The 14,054-nt window shown below is 41.8% G+C and overlaps 1 protein-coding gene across 1 annotated transcript in view; it reads left to right on the top strand.

Moving 5' to 3' along the window:
• NOCT (nocturnin) overlaps nt 1–14,054 on the top strand; it is a 29,507-nt gene continuing 15,453 nt past the window's right edge. Inside the window, exon 1 of the mRNA XM_021679341.1 lies at nt 1–266. Coding sequence (XP_021535016.1) covers nt 77–266 — 190 coding nt within the window. The 5' untranslated portion in view covers nt 1–76. The remainder of the gene's footprint in view (nt 267–14,054) is intronic.

Raw genomic sequence — 14,054 nt, 5'->3', positions numbered from 1 at the left:
GCCGGCTTCGACCTCGGCCAGGCTCCGCTCCTCCGGCGCGTGAGGGGCCTCGGTGGTTGCGGCGCCGGCGCCCGGCATGTATCAGAGCCCGCGGCGGCTCTGCTCCGCCCTGCTGCAGAGAGACGCGTCCGGCCTGCGCCGCTTGCCCACCCCCGGGCTGCGCCGCCAGTCGCCTCCGCCGGCGGCCGCCCCCCGGCCTGCGTCCCCCCGGCTCCTGGCGGCGGCCTCAGCGGCCTCGGGCGCCGCGCGGTCGTGTTCCCGAACAGGTGAGTGCACGGTGCCGGGCGGAGAACGCCGCGGCTGCCCGCGCGCCGCCGCCACCTGGAGACGGCGCGGAATGAATGGGAAGTCCCGGGCTGCTGGGGTGTGGGGTCAGGCCGGGAAGCGGGTCCTCCTCCTCCTCTTTCCGCTTTCCCTTTCCCCTACCTGTCCTGGGGCTTGCATCACGTTCAGTAAGAACTGGACCACTCTTCAGGGTCCCGTTTGATCCCTGGATGCGGTGCCTTCGGCATTTCGTGTTCCTGACTTAACGCTGTCCCTGCCCCTTCCAAGGCCGCAGATTAACTTGTGTCTGTTTTATGGAAATTTTGTGTAGAAAAAAGTCACCTAAAGTGATATTTTTTGATCATGTAGCTTTTGTATGATCTAGATGTTACGAATTTTTTTTAAGTCATGTTACTCGTATAGTAACACACTTTGACTTGTTTTACATTTATTTGGATTTTTTTCGGAGCCTTCCACTCTTACTACTTGGTCCATCTGTGTCCTGTATACCTGGGTTAAGATCTTGTAAAGGTGATGCCTTTCGCTTGTCAAGAGCCAATTTTATACATCACATACCCTGGACTTTCCCTTTTTTGCTACCTCCGTTTCTGCCTGAGGACACATTACCGTGTCCACAAATTATTACAAATTAATGATTTGTAAATGAGAAATGAAGGTTCTCTTTCAAAACTGGCAATTCATCACACTAAAAGTGCATTTTGGCTGTGCTCAAGTTAGGTTATTGCTGTTCAAAACATTCGTCTGACCATCCTACATTATAAATAACTACATTTTGTTCAGAAAGTTTTGGATTAATTAGGACAAATTGAACAGTAGAAGGAACAATGTGGCTTTAATGAAAGTGATAATCTGAAGGTGATTGAGTTAGAACTAAGACTTTAAACTCTTAGATTATTATTGGTGGGTGGTTAGGCTAAGACGTACTTTTAAAATTAGGGTGGCTCACCTGGTTACTTAGACTCTAAATTCCATATTCTTTTTTTTTTTTAAGATTGATTGATTGATTGATTTGACAGAGAGACACAGTGAGAGAGGGAACACAAGCAGGGGGAGTGGGGGAGGGAGAAGCAGGCTTTCCTCCGAGAAGGGAGCCCGATGCGGGGCTCGATGCGGGCGGGGCTCGATCCCAGGACCCTGGGACCATGACCTGAGCGGAAGGCAGACGCTTAAGGGCTGAGGCACCCAGGCGCCCCTAAACTCCATATTCTTTAGAAAGGGTGGACTTGACAGTCCTATTCAGGTTTTTTGGCTTTTTGGGTTTTATTCTGCGATGAACACATTCATTACATGAAATTACACTGTTCCTATTCCCAGGATTTTTTTTCTCCCCCCCGCCCCAGCTTTATAGGAATTTGGCACATTGTGAAATAGCTGTTAGTATGGGTGCCACCTAGTAACTGTTAGTTTCAACAGGTCGTTGTTAGGTTTGAGGTGGGAGAAGTAAAAAAGAAAACCAGTTCGTGTCTCCTCCTGTACCAGCTCATATCTCAAGAGTCCCTCAGGCCAAGGTAGTCAGTAGGTACATCTTGGGAACATAGATAGCTTGTATAACACAGATGGCGGATAACTGTGCTGAGGAAGAAAGGTCAGGTTAGATAGAGCATTTGGACTGTTAGGCTTTTGACACAGAAAGGTGTTTAATGAACTTTTTAAAAGTCTCTGAAAACCCTAGTTTTACAAATAAAGAAATTGAAAGAAATTTTATGGTACTTAAACTTAGTTACTACAAAATCTAGGCAATTTTCCTTTTTCCTGCAGTTTTAGCTTCAGCTGCTTATTAGAAGAAACAAGTGAATATGTTCATTCACTTATTGCTTGATCTTCATTGAAGAAGTTTTTGCAGAATGCCTCACACACTGTAGGTGCTTTATTAGGAGGTAAAAGAATGTGAGCCTTAGTCTGCCTTTACAAAGTTTACTCCCTAACAAGAGAGAAGAGCTTGCACACAAAAAAATAACTGTTTAATGAAATGAAACACCTTTTCTTCTCTTACAGTTAAAGTTTGCACATGGCACAAGGGTGCTGGAGATTGGGAAGTCCCTTTCAGCAAAGGTGATCTTTTTAGCCTTCAAGAAATGGTTGATATTTGAGCTCAGCCTTGAAACATGGTTAGGATTGAAAGAAATTAAAACATTTTATTTGGGAAGAGGCAGGAGCAGAAAGAGAAAAGCATGAAGCATGGATGCAGCAGAGTGAGAGAAGAAACTGTAAAATGTTTTCCAAAGACCCTCAGAACCAGCATTAGGTGCTTTTAAAAATGCAGATTAATGGATCCTGCTATAGACCTTTTAATAGACTTGTTATTGGGCGCCTGGGTGGCTCAGTTAGTTAAGCGACTGCCTTCGGCTTAAGTCATGATCCCGGAGTCCTGGGATCGAGTCCCGCATCGGGCTCCTGGCTCGGCAGGGAGCCTGCTTCTCCCTCTGACCCTCTCCCCTCTCATGCTGTTTCTCTCTCTCTCTCTCTCTCTCTCTCTCTCTCTCAAATAAATAAATAAATAAAATCTTAAAAAAAAAAAATTGACGGGGCGCCTGGGTGGCTCAGTTGGTTAAGCGACTGCCTTCGGCTCAGGTCATGATCCTGGAGTCCCGGGATCGAGTCCCGCATCGGGCTCCCTGCTCGGCGAGGAGCCTGCTTCTCTCTCTGACCCTCCCCCTTCTCATGTACTCTCTCTCATTCTCGCTCTCTCAAATAAATAAATAAAATCTTTAAAAAAAAAAAAATTGACTTGTTATTGGTGGGCCCCAGATTCCAGATTATTCTTATATGTCCCAAAGTTTAGACATCTGGCAAGAGACATCATCAGGTAGCTAAAAGCTACTCTTCCCTCCAAGAGAGTCTGTTGAGAGGCTGGGAGTAGGTAATGAGTCCCGACCCTTGACTGCATTTGATAATCATTTCCTTCCTGACTTATGCCCCTTGGCAATCAGAGGTTACTGGAAAGATGAGTACGGTCATCAAATCCTAGGTTATTAGAATTTAAAGGGGGAACTTGGAGACAGTCTCAGTGTTTTGCTCTCTTTTCTCACACAAGGACAGCACCCCCATAAAGAAGCAGCAATTGCCACAGTTACTGTACTAGATGAAATGCAGTCAGCAGTCATCTATGGGTTTTGTTTTGTTTTTAAGATTTTGTTTATTTATTTGACAGAGACAGAGATAGCAAGAGCAGGAACTCAAACAGCGGGAGTGGGAGAGGGAGAAGCAGGCTTCCCCCCGAGGAGGGAGCCAGATGTGCTACTCCATCCCAGGACCCTGGGATCACGACCTGAGCCGAAGGCAGATGCTTCACGACTGAGCCACCCAGGCGCCCTCATCTGTGGGTTTTTAAGTGCTGTCTTCCCGATCCCTCCTCCTCATATAATTAAGAGTTGGCTGAATTACTGTTCACCACCACTGGAACATGTTGCTTTATTCTTGGTACAATTTTAAAAGCAAATACCAGCTAATTTCAGGAGGCGGCTTTATTTAGTATGTCCCTTAACTTTGTGAGTAAGCTGTTTATGAGAGAGAAGAAATGGGAAAGCTTATAATTATCAAGTTTCTACAGAATAAATTGCTTTCCTTGTGGGAGAACTAAGGTATCATTTTCCTGTAGCATTCAGTGCTAAGAGTTTAAGTAGTAAGCTATTGGGGGCGTTTGAGTTAGTAACCATGGCTTCAGAATCACATTCAACACACTTAAAATATATGAACATTTGTAAATCATTTAATCTTGCTTGCTGTCTCAACACTGGACTTTACCTAGAAAAAATAAAAATTTATATCATTCAATCCATAAGTTTTATTGAACACAGTACACTTAAAAGGTTCAAATGTTGCATCACATGACTAAGTGCGGCAGGAATTGAGAAGAAAGAAATCAGTGTGGCTGGATTCATTGGAAAAAACTGCTTTGAATAGGTAAAAGGAGAGGGTACATCCATGGAAGGGAGCACGGTGGATGACAGGAGGGAGAGGAGACCACGTGAGAAGGTGGCAGGTATGGGAGCAGTGATGAACACCGTTAGAAAAAGAGGTACTTCCAGAATCTGGGACACTTGTTAAAATACAGGTTTCTTGTCTTTCACCTATGTACTTGAATCAGTTACTTCCGGTAGAAGCCTGGTTAAGTTGTATATTTAACAAGTGCCCCAGGTGATTCTTCCTGGAAAACTTGGGGGAGTATTTTATAAGTTCCACTCCTCTTTCCAAAGGTATTTATTTCTGGGAAGTTTGGGAGAGGATTCCGGAACAGTGTTTGTCTTTGAGTCTTTGAGCTTGGGCCCCAATGCAGTTTAGGAGGCCTCTGAGCAAGAACATTTACCTGAACAAAAGCAGGCTTTATGAAAGGGAAGGAGTTGGTGTATTTATGAAAATTCAGTGAGGAAAACTTGAGACTGACACTGTACTGGATGTGGATCGGTGTAGTTGTACAACTTCGGGAGTGGGTAGGTGGGTAAATAATAATGCCATGTAGGTTATGATGATGTCTACCAATGAAGGAGTGAGGCAGTTATTTTCTGATTTCTTGGAAGGAGGAGGAGGAAGTGAGGAAGCATCTGTATTTGCTTAAATTCTAATCTGTTTATATACTTGAATAAATACTGAGAAATTCAAAGATGATGTGCACGGGTATTTGGCTTCATACTAAACTCACTTGTACTTTCATGAAAAGCAGTTAAAAAACATTTTGGATTTATTGTTAGAATAGGCAAAAACCGGGGCGCCTGGGTAGCTCAGTCAGTTAAGTGTCTGACTCTTGGTTTCAGCTCAGGTCATGATCTCAGAGACATATGATCGAAACCCCTCCCCCACCCGCCATTGGACTCCTCGCTCAGCATGGGGTCTGCTTGAGATTCTCTGCCTCTCCCTCTGCCCCTCCCTCCCACTTGCTAGCTTGTAACCACTCCTCTCTTTCTCTAAAATAAATAAATCTTAAAAAAAAAGAATAGGCAAAACCAGCCTTCCCACAAGAAGGAGTAAGACCTCAAGTGGATAATTTTAATTGTCCGCTTGTCTCCATGTAGTGTCAAAGCAACACTTAACATACTGGTTACCATGAGTTCTATGTCAGGGATGTGGGCAGGAGTGCTCAGGGGAAAGAGGGATAAAGAAAATTATTACTGTCATATTTGAATGCCCCCCCCCCAAAAATACTTTTTTTTCCCTCCAGTATCAACAAATGCCTGGGCCCACTCAGATCTTCTGAATTTTAACATGAGGACTGAGCATCTGGTGATTCTGATGTACAGTGCAGACAGACAGCCCCTTACTGACCACACATACAGGTGGACAGCCAGCCAGTGAGATCTGTTTTACTAAATGCACAGAAGCCTGCTAGAAGTTTCTCACCAATGCATTGATTCCCATGCCTCCAAAAGTTAGATTCTGCTGTTGGATTATGAGGGATTGTGCAGAAAGGAAAATTTTTATATGTGTATATATGTGTAATACATATATATGTATATGTACACTTTTTTTTTTTGAGAGAGCTCGGGAAGCGGGTTGCAGAAGGAGAGAGAGAATCTCAAGCGGGCTCCACTCCCAGCTCAGAGCCCAGGGCTCAATCTCAGGACCCTGAGATCATGACCTGAGCCAAAATCAAGAGTCAGATGCTTAACTGACTGAGCCACCCAGGCACCCCGAAAGGAAAATTTTAAAGCCAGCTTTATTCCATCTTCAGAATTGGAGTAGTATGAGAAGTCCACCGAAGGAAAAGTTACAGTGAGACAAAATTACAGTAAAGAATTGCAGTAGGATGTCCAGGGAGTCCTTTAATCTTGTCCTCCTGCTCTCACTGTCTTCCTTTCCTCCAGCCCTTTGAGCTTCCAGTCCTTGAGCAGGTCCATTGCCAGTCTGCAGATAAACTTGTGTCAGGGTACAAAGTAAATTAGTTTGCAGATTTTAAAGATACCTTGAATATAATAGTTTTATATTTCCTTTTTAAGTTTTGCTGTCATAGGTATCAACCATTATTGAGGGACTGCTGAAAGAAGTTTCTTTCAAATCTTATAGGTCAAATAGTTTTGCTGAGACATATTCGGGAATTAGTTTCTCTTTCAGATGGTTCATCATTCTGAATTTTATTTGGAAAAAAGTCATGATGATTTTTTAAATTTAAGTTTTTAGAAAATTACAGGAGTAACACATGCCCATTAATAAAAATTTTTTGGATAATTTTGTCAACTCTGTCATCTCTTATTCTCATGTTCTTGAACTCCTGTTAGACAGATGGCCATGTGGATCTATCCTCTGTGTCTCTTCTCTCATTTTTTAATGTCTTTATCTCCTCTCCATTTTGTGAGTTTTTCTATTTCTATTTTGCAGTCATTTTAAAGTCTAGACATTTTCTAGTTCTCTATGCCTTTTTTGATAGAATCCTATTCTTGTTTTGTGTCCATATTACTTTCCTGTAGCTTTATTTGTCGGAAGAGAGGGAGCACAAGCAGGAGGAGTGGCAGGTAGAGGGAGAAGCAGGCTCCTCCTGAGCAGGGACCTGGAACCGGATGTGGGGCGGATGCTGGCTTAATCCCAGGACCTAGGAATCAAGACCTGAGCCAAAGGCAGATGCTTGACCGACTGAGCCACCCAGGCGTCCCTCTTCTGTAGCTTTAAAGATATGTGGATATGTATGCCTGTTTCTCCCACAGGCCTCTAGTAAAGGGGAGAGCAGTTTATGTGTTCGGTAAGTGGGAGGGTTATGCGGTGGGTGGACAGGTAAGCTTCCCTAGGCGGGAGCAGGCTGGAGACCTCCACCTTTGCCAAAGCTAGGAAGACTTGTTTCTGTTTGCTAATTTAACTCCTCACTCTACGTTTTAAATATTCTTGAGGTCAGAGTTAGACTTTGATCTGGTCTGCTTTTCTTTCTTTTTCTTTCTCTCTCTCTCTCTCTCAAGTTTTTATTTATTTATTTATTTAGTCATCTCCACACCCAGCGTAGGGCTCAAACTTACAGCCCCGAGATCAAGAGTCTCATGCTCTTCTGACTGAGCCAGCCAGGCGCCCCCAGTCTGCTTTTCCTTTAGATCTGTCACCCTTGGTAGCCCTTCCAAGGCACATATCCCACTTTTCTTTAAAGCATTCTCTGGCTCTGTCCAACAGGCAGAAGCCACCCTTGCTGGCCTCTGTCTGAGAGGGGTAGTAGGGTAACTAGCACAGCTGTTTCAGAAGTCGGAGTTGAATTAATTACCCTAACAATTGCCCCTCCGCTTCTCCTGCCCTTTTTCTTTGTTGACTCAGCTTGGAGTTTCTTCAGAACTCCCTTGGGAAGAACCGTATTTAATGGACCTGTGGTAACTTGTACTGCATTTTCCTCCACTCTGATTTCTCTGCTAATGCAAACCTGTCAGTTTCTACCCTTCTGGAGTTCTTACAAATTTTTGGCCCATTGATGGCATCCTTTCTTGTCTTCCCATATTATTGTTTCATTCTTTTTAAAAATTTGAATACACATACTTTATTCCTGAAAGCTCTTAGGAGGGAGAGAGTGAATGTATGTTCTACTCCATACCTGGTGACCTATTGAGTGTAACATACCGATTACCATTTTTTTTTTAATTATTTGTTTCAATCCCCATTTTATCTTTTTTTTTTTTAAGATTTTATTTATTTATTTGTCAGAGAGAGAGAACACAAGCAGGGGGAGAGGCAGGCAGAGGGAGAAGCAGGCTCCCTGCCAAGCAAGGAGCCCGATGTGGGACTCGATCCCAGGACCCTGGGATCATGACCCGAGCCGAAGGCAGCCGCTTAACCGACTGAGCCACCCAGGCGTCCCTCAATTCCCATTTTAAAAATGAGTGGTAGGAATAGAGATTTTATTTATTTATTTATTTTTAAGATTTTATTTATTTATTTGCCAGAGAGAGAGAGTGTGAGAGCACAAGCAGGGGGAGCGGCAGGCAGAGGGAGAAGCAGGCTTCCCGCTGAGCAGGGAACCCGATGAGGGACTCGATCCCAGGACCCTGGGACCATGACCAGAGCCGAAGGCAGACGCCCAACTGACTGAGCCACCCAGGCGTCCCAGAAATAGAGATTTTAAAGCTGTTAACAATTTCACTTCGGATTGTAAAAGATGATTCTTTTCCTGCATGTGCCTTAATTATTCAAGGCAGGCCATGGAAATTTATATGTGAAAATTGTTTTCCCCTATTTCAAGTGACTGAAAATCTTCCACTGGTTTTGTGAAATGTATACAAAGTGGTTGTAAAATTTCATTTCAGTATAATCTAGGACAGGGGTCTGCAAACTTCTGCTGTAAAGTAGGAAGTATTTTAGGCTTTGTGGGCCATACATCTGTGTCACACCTACTCAACTCTGCCAGTGTAGTGTGGAAGCAGCCCTAGACAGTACATAAGCTTATGGACCCTGAAATTTGAATTTCATATAGTTTTCCCATGTCATGAAATATTATGATTTTTTTTTCAAACGTTAAAAAATATGCAAGATTACCAGCAGCACAAAACAGGGTGCCAACTAGATGCAGCTCATGGGCTGTAGTTGGTGGACTCCTGATTACAAGGGAAAAAGTCTGTACTATCAGCAGATTTTTTTCCTTTTAGCTTTCATGTTTCCATTCATAACCGTAAAAATGGACCATTTTCTTGGGCATCATGTAGTAACACAGACTTAATGTCTTAGTGGAGAGCAGTTGTCCCACCAGATTCTGTCAGTTTCTACCTTTTCACATTTCACTTCAGAGCATTATGCTAGAAAAACCCAGTTTGTAGAAATGGTTGGTCAACCAACAGTTGAGCACCAATTAAAACAGGTAACCTAAGCTTTGATTGTGGAGGGATTTCTTTTTCCTTAGTGATATTTTCTAGATGAATCTGGCATGACTAAAGGTATGGCTCAGCCTGGAAGACATTTTGGCATTCTTGTTTAGTGTGTGACTGCTGCCTAGTGAGGAAAGGTCGTTTGGATTGTCACACTGTGTCTAGGTGTTTGTATTTTTAGACACGTTAGGTTGAGAGTCATGACCTTCACTTGGTATCTCTAGTAAGGCCACGCAGGTTGTTGCTCTGCTTTGTACACTTTGTGACATGCCAGCGTGTGTGCCGTGTTGGCAGTGACGTTGGCAGATGGAGAAGGTGGAATTCGACCTCTTGTTTGTTCCTGTGTGTGCCCTGGCAAGGCACCCTTGCAGTTGTCCTGACTGACAGTCCTGCCGGAGATGCTGATGAGCAACAGTTCAAGGTGCAGGTAACTTGTCTCCGAGGCCAGACCCCTCAGTAGTTTGCAATCTTGAAAAACTGTGTACTAATCTCATAACCTCAGTGTCTGTTGCTATCAAATGATGACTGCAGTACCTACTTGACGGATTGTTGGAAAGAATAATGAAAATACTTGGAAGTAGTATGGCATATGCCGGGCTCTCCGATGTTAACAAACAGCCTTCTCTTTAAACCCGGAAAGTGAACTTTGCTAAATAGAATAGAATAGCTAACATTTAACTGACCACTTAGGATTACTAGGTATATCTAGTTTAACTCAATCCTCGCAGTAACCTGGTGAAGTAAATTAGAGTGATCCCCAGCTGTAGAAACTGAGGCACAAAAAAGGTGAATAACTTGTTCAGGATCTTATTAGTAAAAGGAGGAGCTGGGATTTGACGCAAGCCAGCCTAACTTGAGTCCCTGGGTTGAAGACTGTTTTTGCTTCTGCTGAACTGTAGCCTGATGTTACTGAGAAAAGTTGAGGCTTTGGCCATAGGACTTTCACATACTAACATACTTGATAGCTAAGTGCTCTGTGCATGCCTGTCACATTTAATCCGTGATGCTCAATAACAAATTTGAAGACTGGACACTGACTAAAATATTTAATCCTCACCAGAAAATGGTATCTTCCTAAATTGGCACTTAGAATCAGGATCCAGGAATTAATGTACTTCACGTCCACAGTCATACACAAAATTTGAAGGTGCTTATGTGCATTTACCAGGTGGACCTGCATACTAATGCAGAGCGAGGGCCGGCCCCAACTGCAGTCTCACAAAATTCTGGAAAGATAGTTACTTTTCATAGTGACTCGGGACAAGTCACTTAAACTTCTGAATCTCAGTGTCTTCATCTGTGAAAGAGCCAAGGAGTTCTTGAGAGTAATAGATATCACAAGTAAAAGTGCTCAGCATACCATGAAGTGCTCTACTCTACCAGTGTAAGGCGGTTCCCCTGTCAATGTTTGACAGGTTCCTTGGCACTTTGCTGTCTCTCGGCATCATTTCTTTCTTATTTATTTATTTAATTCCAGTATGGTCAGCACACAGTGTTAGAGTAAAGTTTCCGCATCTTTTCTTTTATCAACATTTTTAAAGGTACCGGGCTAGGTATTTGAGGAAATGGTAAACAAGGTAGACACAGCCCCTGTCCTCTTGGAACTCACAGTCTAATAAGTAAAGGACAGGGTTTGTAGTTCAAATGTCAAGGACAACTTAAGAGAAGCAGGCCAGGTGGAAGGAAGAGAGAGCCACTAGGGCTTGATTCATAAAGCTGTGCAGGCAGGGAAGCTAAAGATCTTTATTTATTCAGTAAATATTAAATAAATATACCTCATACCCAGCATCCAAGCTGGTTATGTTGCTTATCTTGTGGGTATTACCACTCATTTGTCTTGAAGGTGGCTACATTTATTCAGGGGCTCTAAGAAGCCTAATGAAAATTTGCTTGCTACAATGATGTAAGCTTTCTGAGGTGGTTCAACACATGGCCAGTAGATGGCAGCAAAGGATTGCTGTTTCCATGATGCCTTCCTGTGACGTCTGTCGTTTACAGTTTTTGTGCGCTTTGAGGTTTCCTTGGGCCGAGGTTGGTCAGCTCCAGCAGCTTCCCAGGTGTGTATGCAGATTATCCTGGTTTTGTTTAGTTTTTGGTGTTTAATCAGTGTTTTTTGGCCAAGCCACAGTTTCAGGAGACCAAGCTCAAACTAATAGTGAGAGAAATTCACAGACTGAATTGTTTGGGCAAACTCCAGTGTATGCAACTGCTGGGTAACTAGAGACACATTATGTGGAGAGATGTCTTTCTGGTATGATTTCTAAGTGCTGTTAGGACTGCTTCGAATGGCAGGCCCAGTCAGTTTGGGACTCAAATGTTAGGATTCTCGTCCAGCGTTCTGATTATTGGTGTGAAAGTGTTTCATTAAACCCTGATCATTTCCCTCTGATGGTTGGCACTCTTAGGAACTTATATTGTGGTCTGCCTATTGCTTCAGAAGTATGTATAATTGGTGATATAAAGAGTAAATATGTATTCTATATTTTAGTGATTCGCCCACTTTTGCTCTGTTTTCTAGGAAAGAGATGACAAAATGGGGGGATGTTTACATACTACTACTGTATTTCAGGAATCTAAATCTCAATTCTCTGGCAAATCTTTAAAGGCTATTATGAGGGAGGGAAGAGTTACTTGTTCCTATAAAGTAAAATAGCAGTGAGGTATTAATGTAAGGAATGAAGGCATCCAGTTCTAAATGGAAATGGAAATATGCTTATAGAAAGAAGAAAAGGCAGGGGATTGGAGTGGTATTGTTAAATCATAGCTAGGCATAAGAAATAAAGCTATTTTGATCTGCCTGTTGTCTGTATAAATTATATAATGTGTATCACACTGAGGATGATGACTGATACTTTTCCTAGTAAAATGCTGAGGAAAGAAATGAACTTTGGGGGAAAAATACAGTATGGGGTCAAATCAAAAATACCCATATCCAAATACATGTAAAATCGTCCTAGAAGCCAGTATGAGTGCCGAATAAAGTTTAACAGAGGTTTTGTCAAGATTTTGTACTTTTCAATATCTTAATTACTATGGGGATGAATTATTTTTGCTGTCTCGCCTGAGAAAATTGGCTTTGGATGTTGAGCTATTCTGAACCTTGGACGATTTTTTTCAAAGCTCCATATAGCAACCCCTTTTACGGCATAAACCTTAATTAAGTAGGATGGCTTGAAATCTGGGAATCAGACATGTATTTATGTGTGGAAAGAATTTTTTAAAATTGGTTCATACTCTAAAAGAAAAAAATGTGTTTTTTTTTCAAGCCTTCTGATTTTTTTTTATTACTCAAAAAAGCTTCATTTTTTTATTTAGCTTTCTGACTCTGTGCTTGGGCTTTCAACACTTTCACAAGGATTTCCTGCTCCTCGATAAGGAAAGCACGCTTGATCCTGTCACAAACACTTAGCACACATGGTACCACCATAGGCCCTGCTGACGTGTTTTTTCGTTTTGGGCAACCTCATAAGGACTTTAGGTTATTTTTTTTAAAACGGGTGAGAAACAATGAGAATGGTTACTAAGTACTTCCTCGTTGTAAAAAGGGCATAGTAAGAGTAGCTGCCTCTTAGGATTTGTAATGAGATTTAATAGAAAATGCAGTCAAAACAGGCAGAATTTGTAAATGGTGCATGTTAAGTTCAGTAATCCTTAGCTGTCACTGGCATCATTTTTAGGATGGGTGGGAGAGGGAAGAAAGGTGCCCCATAATCTTTGCTTTCTTTTGTTTTCAAATTTACATAGCCTTACTACACTTAAGTCCTTACGTGGGTCTAAGCCTTGGTTGGCACTGTTTCAAGTACAAAAATAATACGTGTAGTCTTTAGTGTTCACTTTTACTTAATTCCCTAGCTTGGGATTTTGCACTTGTTTTGACATGATGGCTATATGATACCAGAAAGTTTTGGAAAATACAGTCTTGAGAAATAACTAAGTAAGCTCGTATGTTCTTGGGACTAGAAGCAGAAAAGAAAAACCGAACGCATGGGAAGAAAGTGTATTGGGACTTCCCCAAATCCTTTCTGATTCCTCTGGTTTCATGACTTTATGAAAAGAATATTTTTGAAGTATAGAAAAATCTAGGTTGGATATCAGAAATAAAAGACAGAAGTAAGGGAAGAGTATCCCTGATTCGGGGATAGTTGTAGTCTCCGGAGCAGCATGGAGATAGCTTTACAGCAGTGACCTCTCAGCTTCTGTGGTTGTACGCTCTGCCGGTTTAAAACAAATGTAGGTATGTGCTCTATGTTCGTATGAATCATATACTTGTCTGCTTCCAGTCTGTTGTTTGTCTCATCTTTTTTTTTAGATAAAAAAGTTCTCATTTTCTTCCCAGGGGATTGCCTTATTTCATGTCCCCCAGAACAGGATGTCCACACTTAAAAGATGGTTGATCTGGAATAGAAATTCTCACTTTTTACTCTCTGGATGCTTTTACATTCTTAAAAAATTCTGAGGACCCAAAGAACTTTTTGTTTATGTGGGTTATGTATTCATATGCATGTCGATAGATATATTAGAAAGTAGAACATTAAGTATAATAAAATCAATATTAACATAAATAACATTTTTATGGAAAAGTAGCTATATTTTCCAAAACAAAAAGAAATTAGTTAAAAGAATGGCATTGTTTTACATTTTTGGAAATCTCTTGAAGTCTGGCTTAATAGGAGACTGCTAGGATTCTCATACCTGCTTCTACATTCAATATGTTGTGATATGTTGTTTTGGTTAAAGTCTTTGAAGAAAATCCAGTCTCTCACAGTTAATGTAGTTGGAAAAAAGTTATTTTAACAGCATTTTTAGATCATTGTGAATATACTTTGTGGTAGATTCTATGTTAGTAGTTATTTGCAACATGGAATCTGGTGCCGTATCAGTGAACTTTTTGTATTCTGTGACTTATTTAAAATCAGTTGATTTGTCTGGTATTTTGAACGGATTTTTTATCCATGAATGATTTTGTATTGGTCATTTGGAAAATGTTGGTTAACTGGGCTATGCAGATCTTTC

The sequence above is a fragment of the Neomonachus schauinslandi genome, chromosome 2 (genome assembly GCF_002201575.2).
Source record: "Neomonachus schauinslandi chromosome 2, ASM220157v2, whole genome shotgun sequence".
Lineage (NCBI taxonomy): Eukaryota > Metazoa > Chordata > Mammalia > Carnivora > Phocidae > Neomonachus > Neomonachus schauinslandi.
Note: the sequence above shows the minus strand (reverse complement) of the source record. Positions and strands in the feature narration are given on the sequence as shown.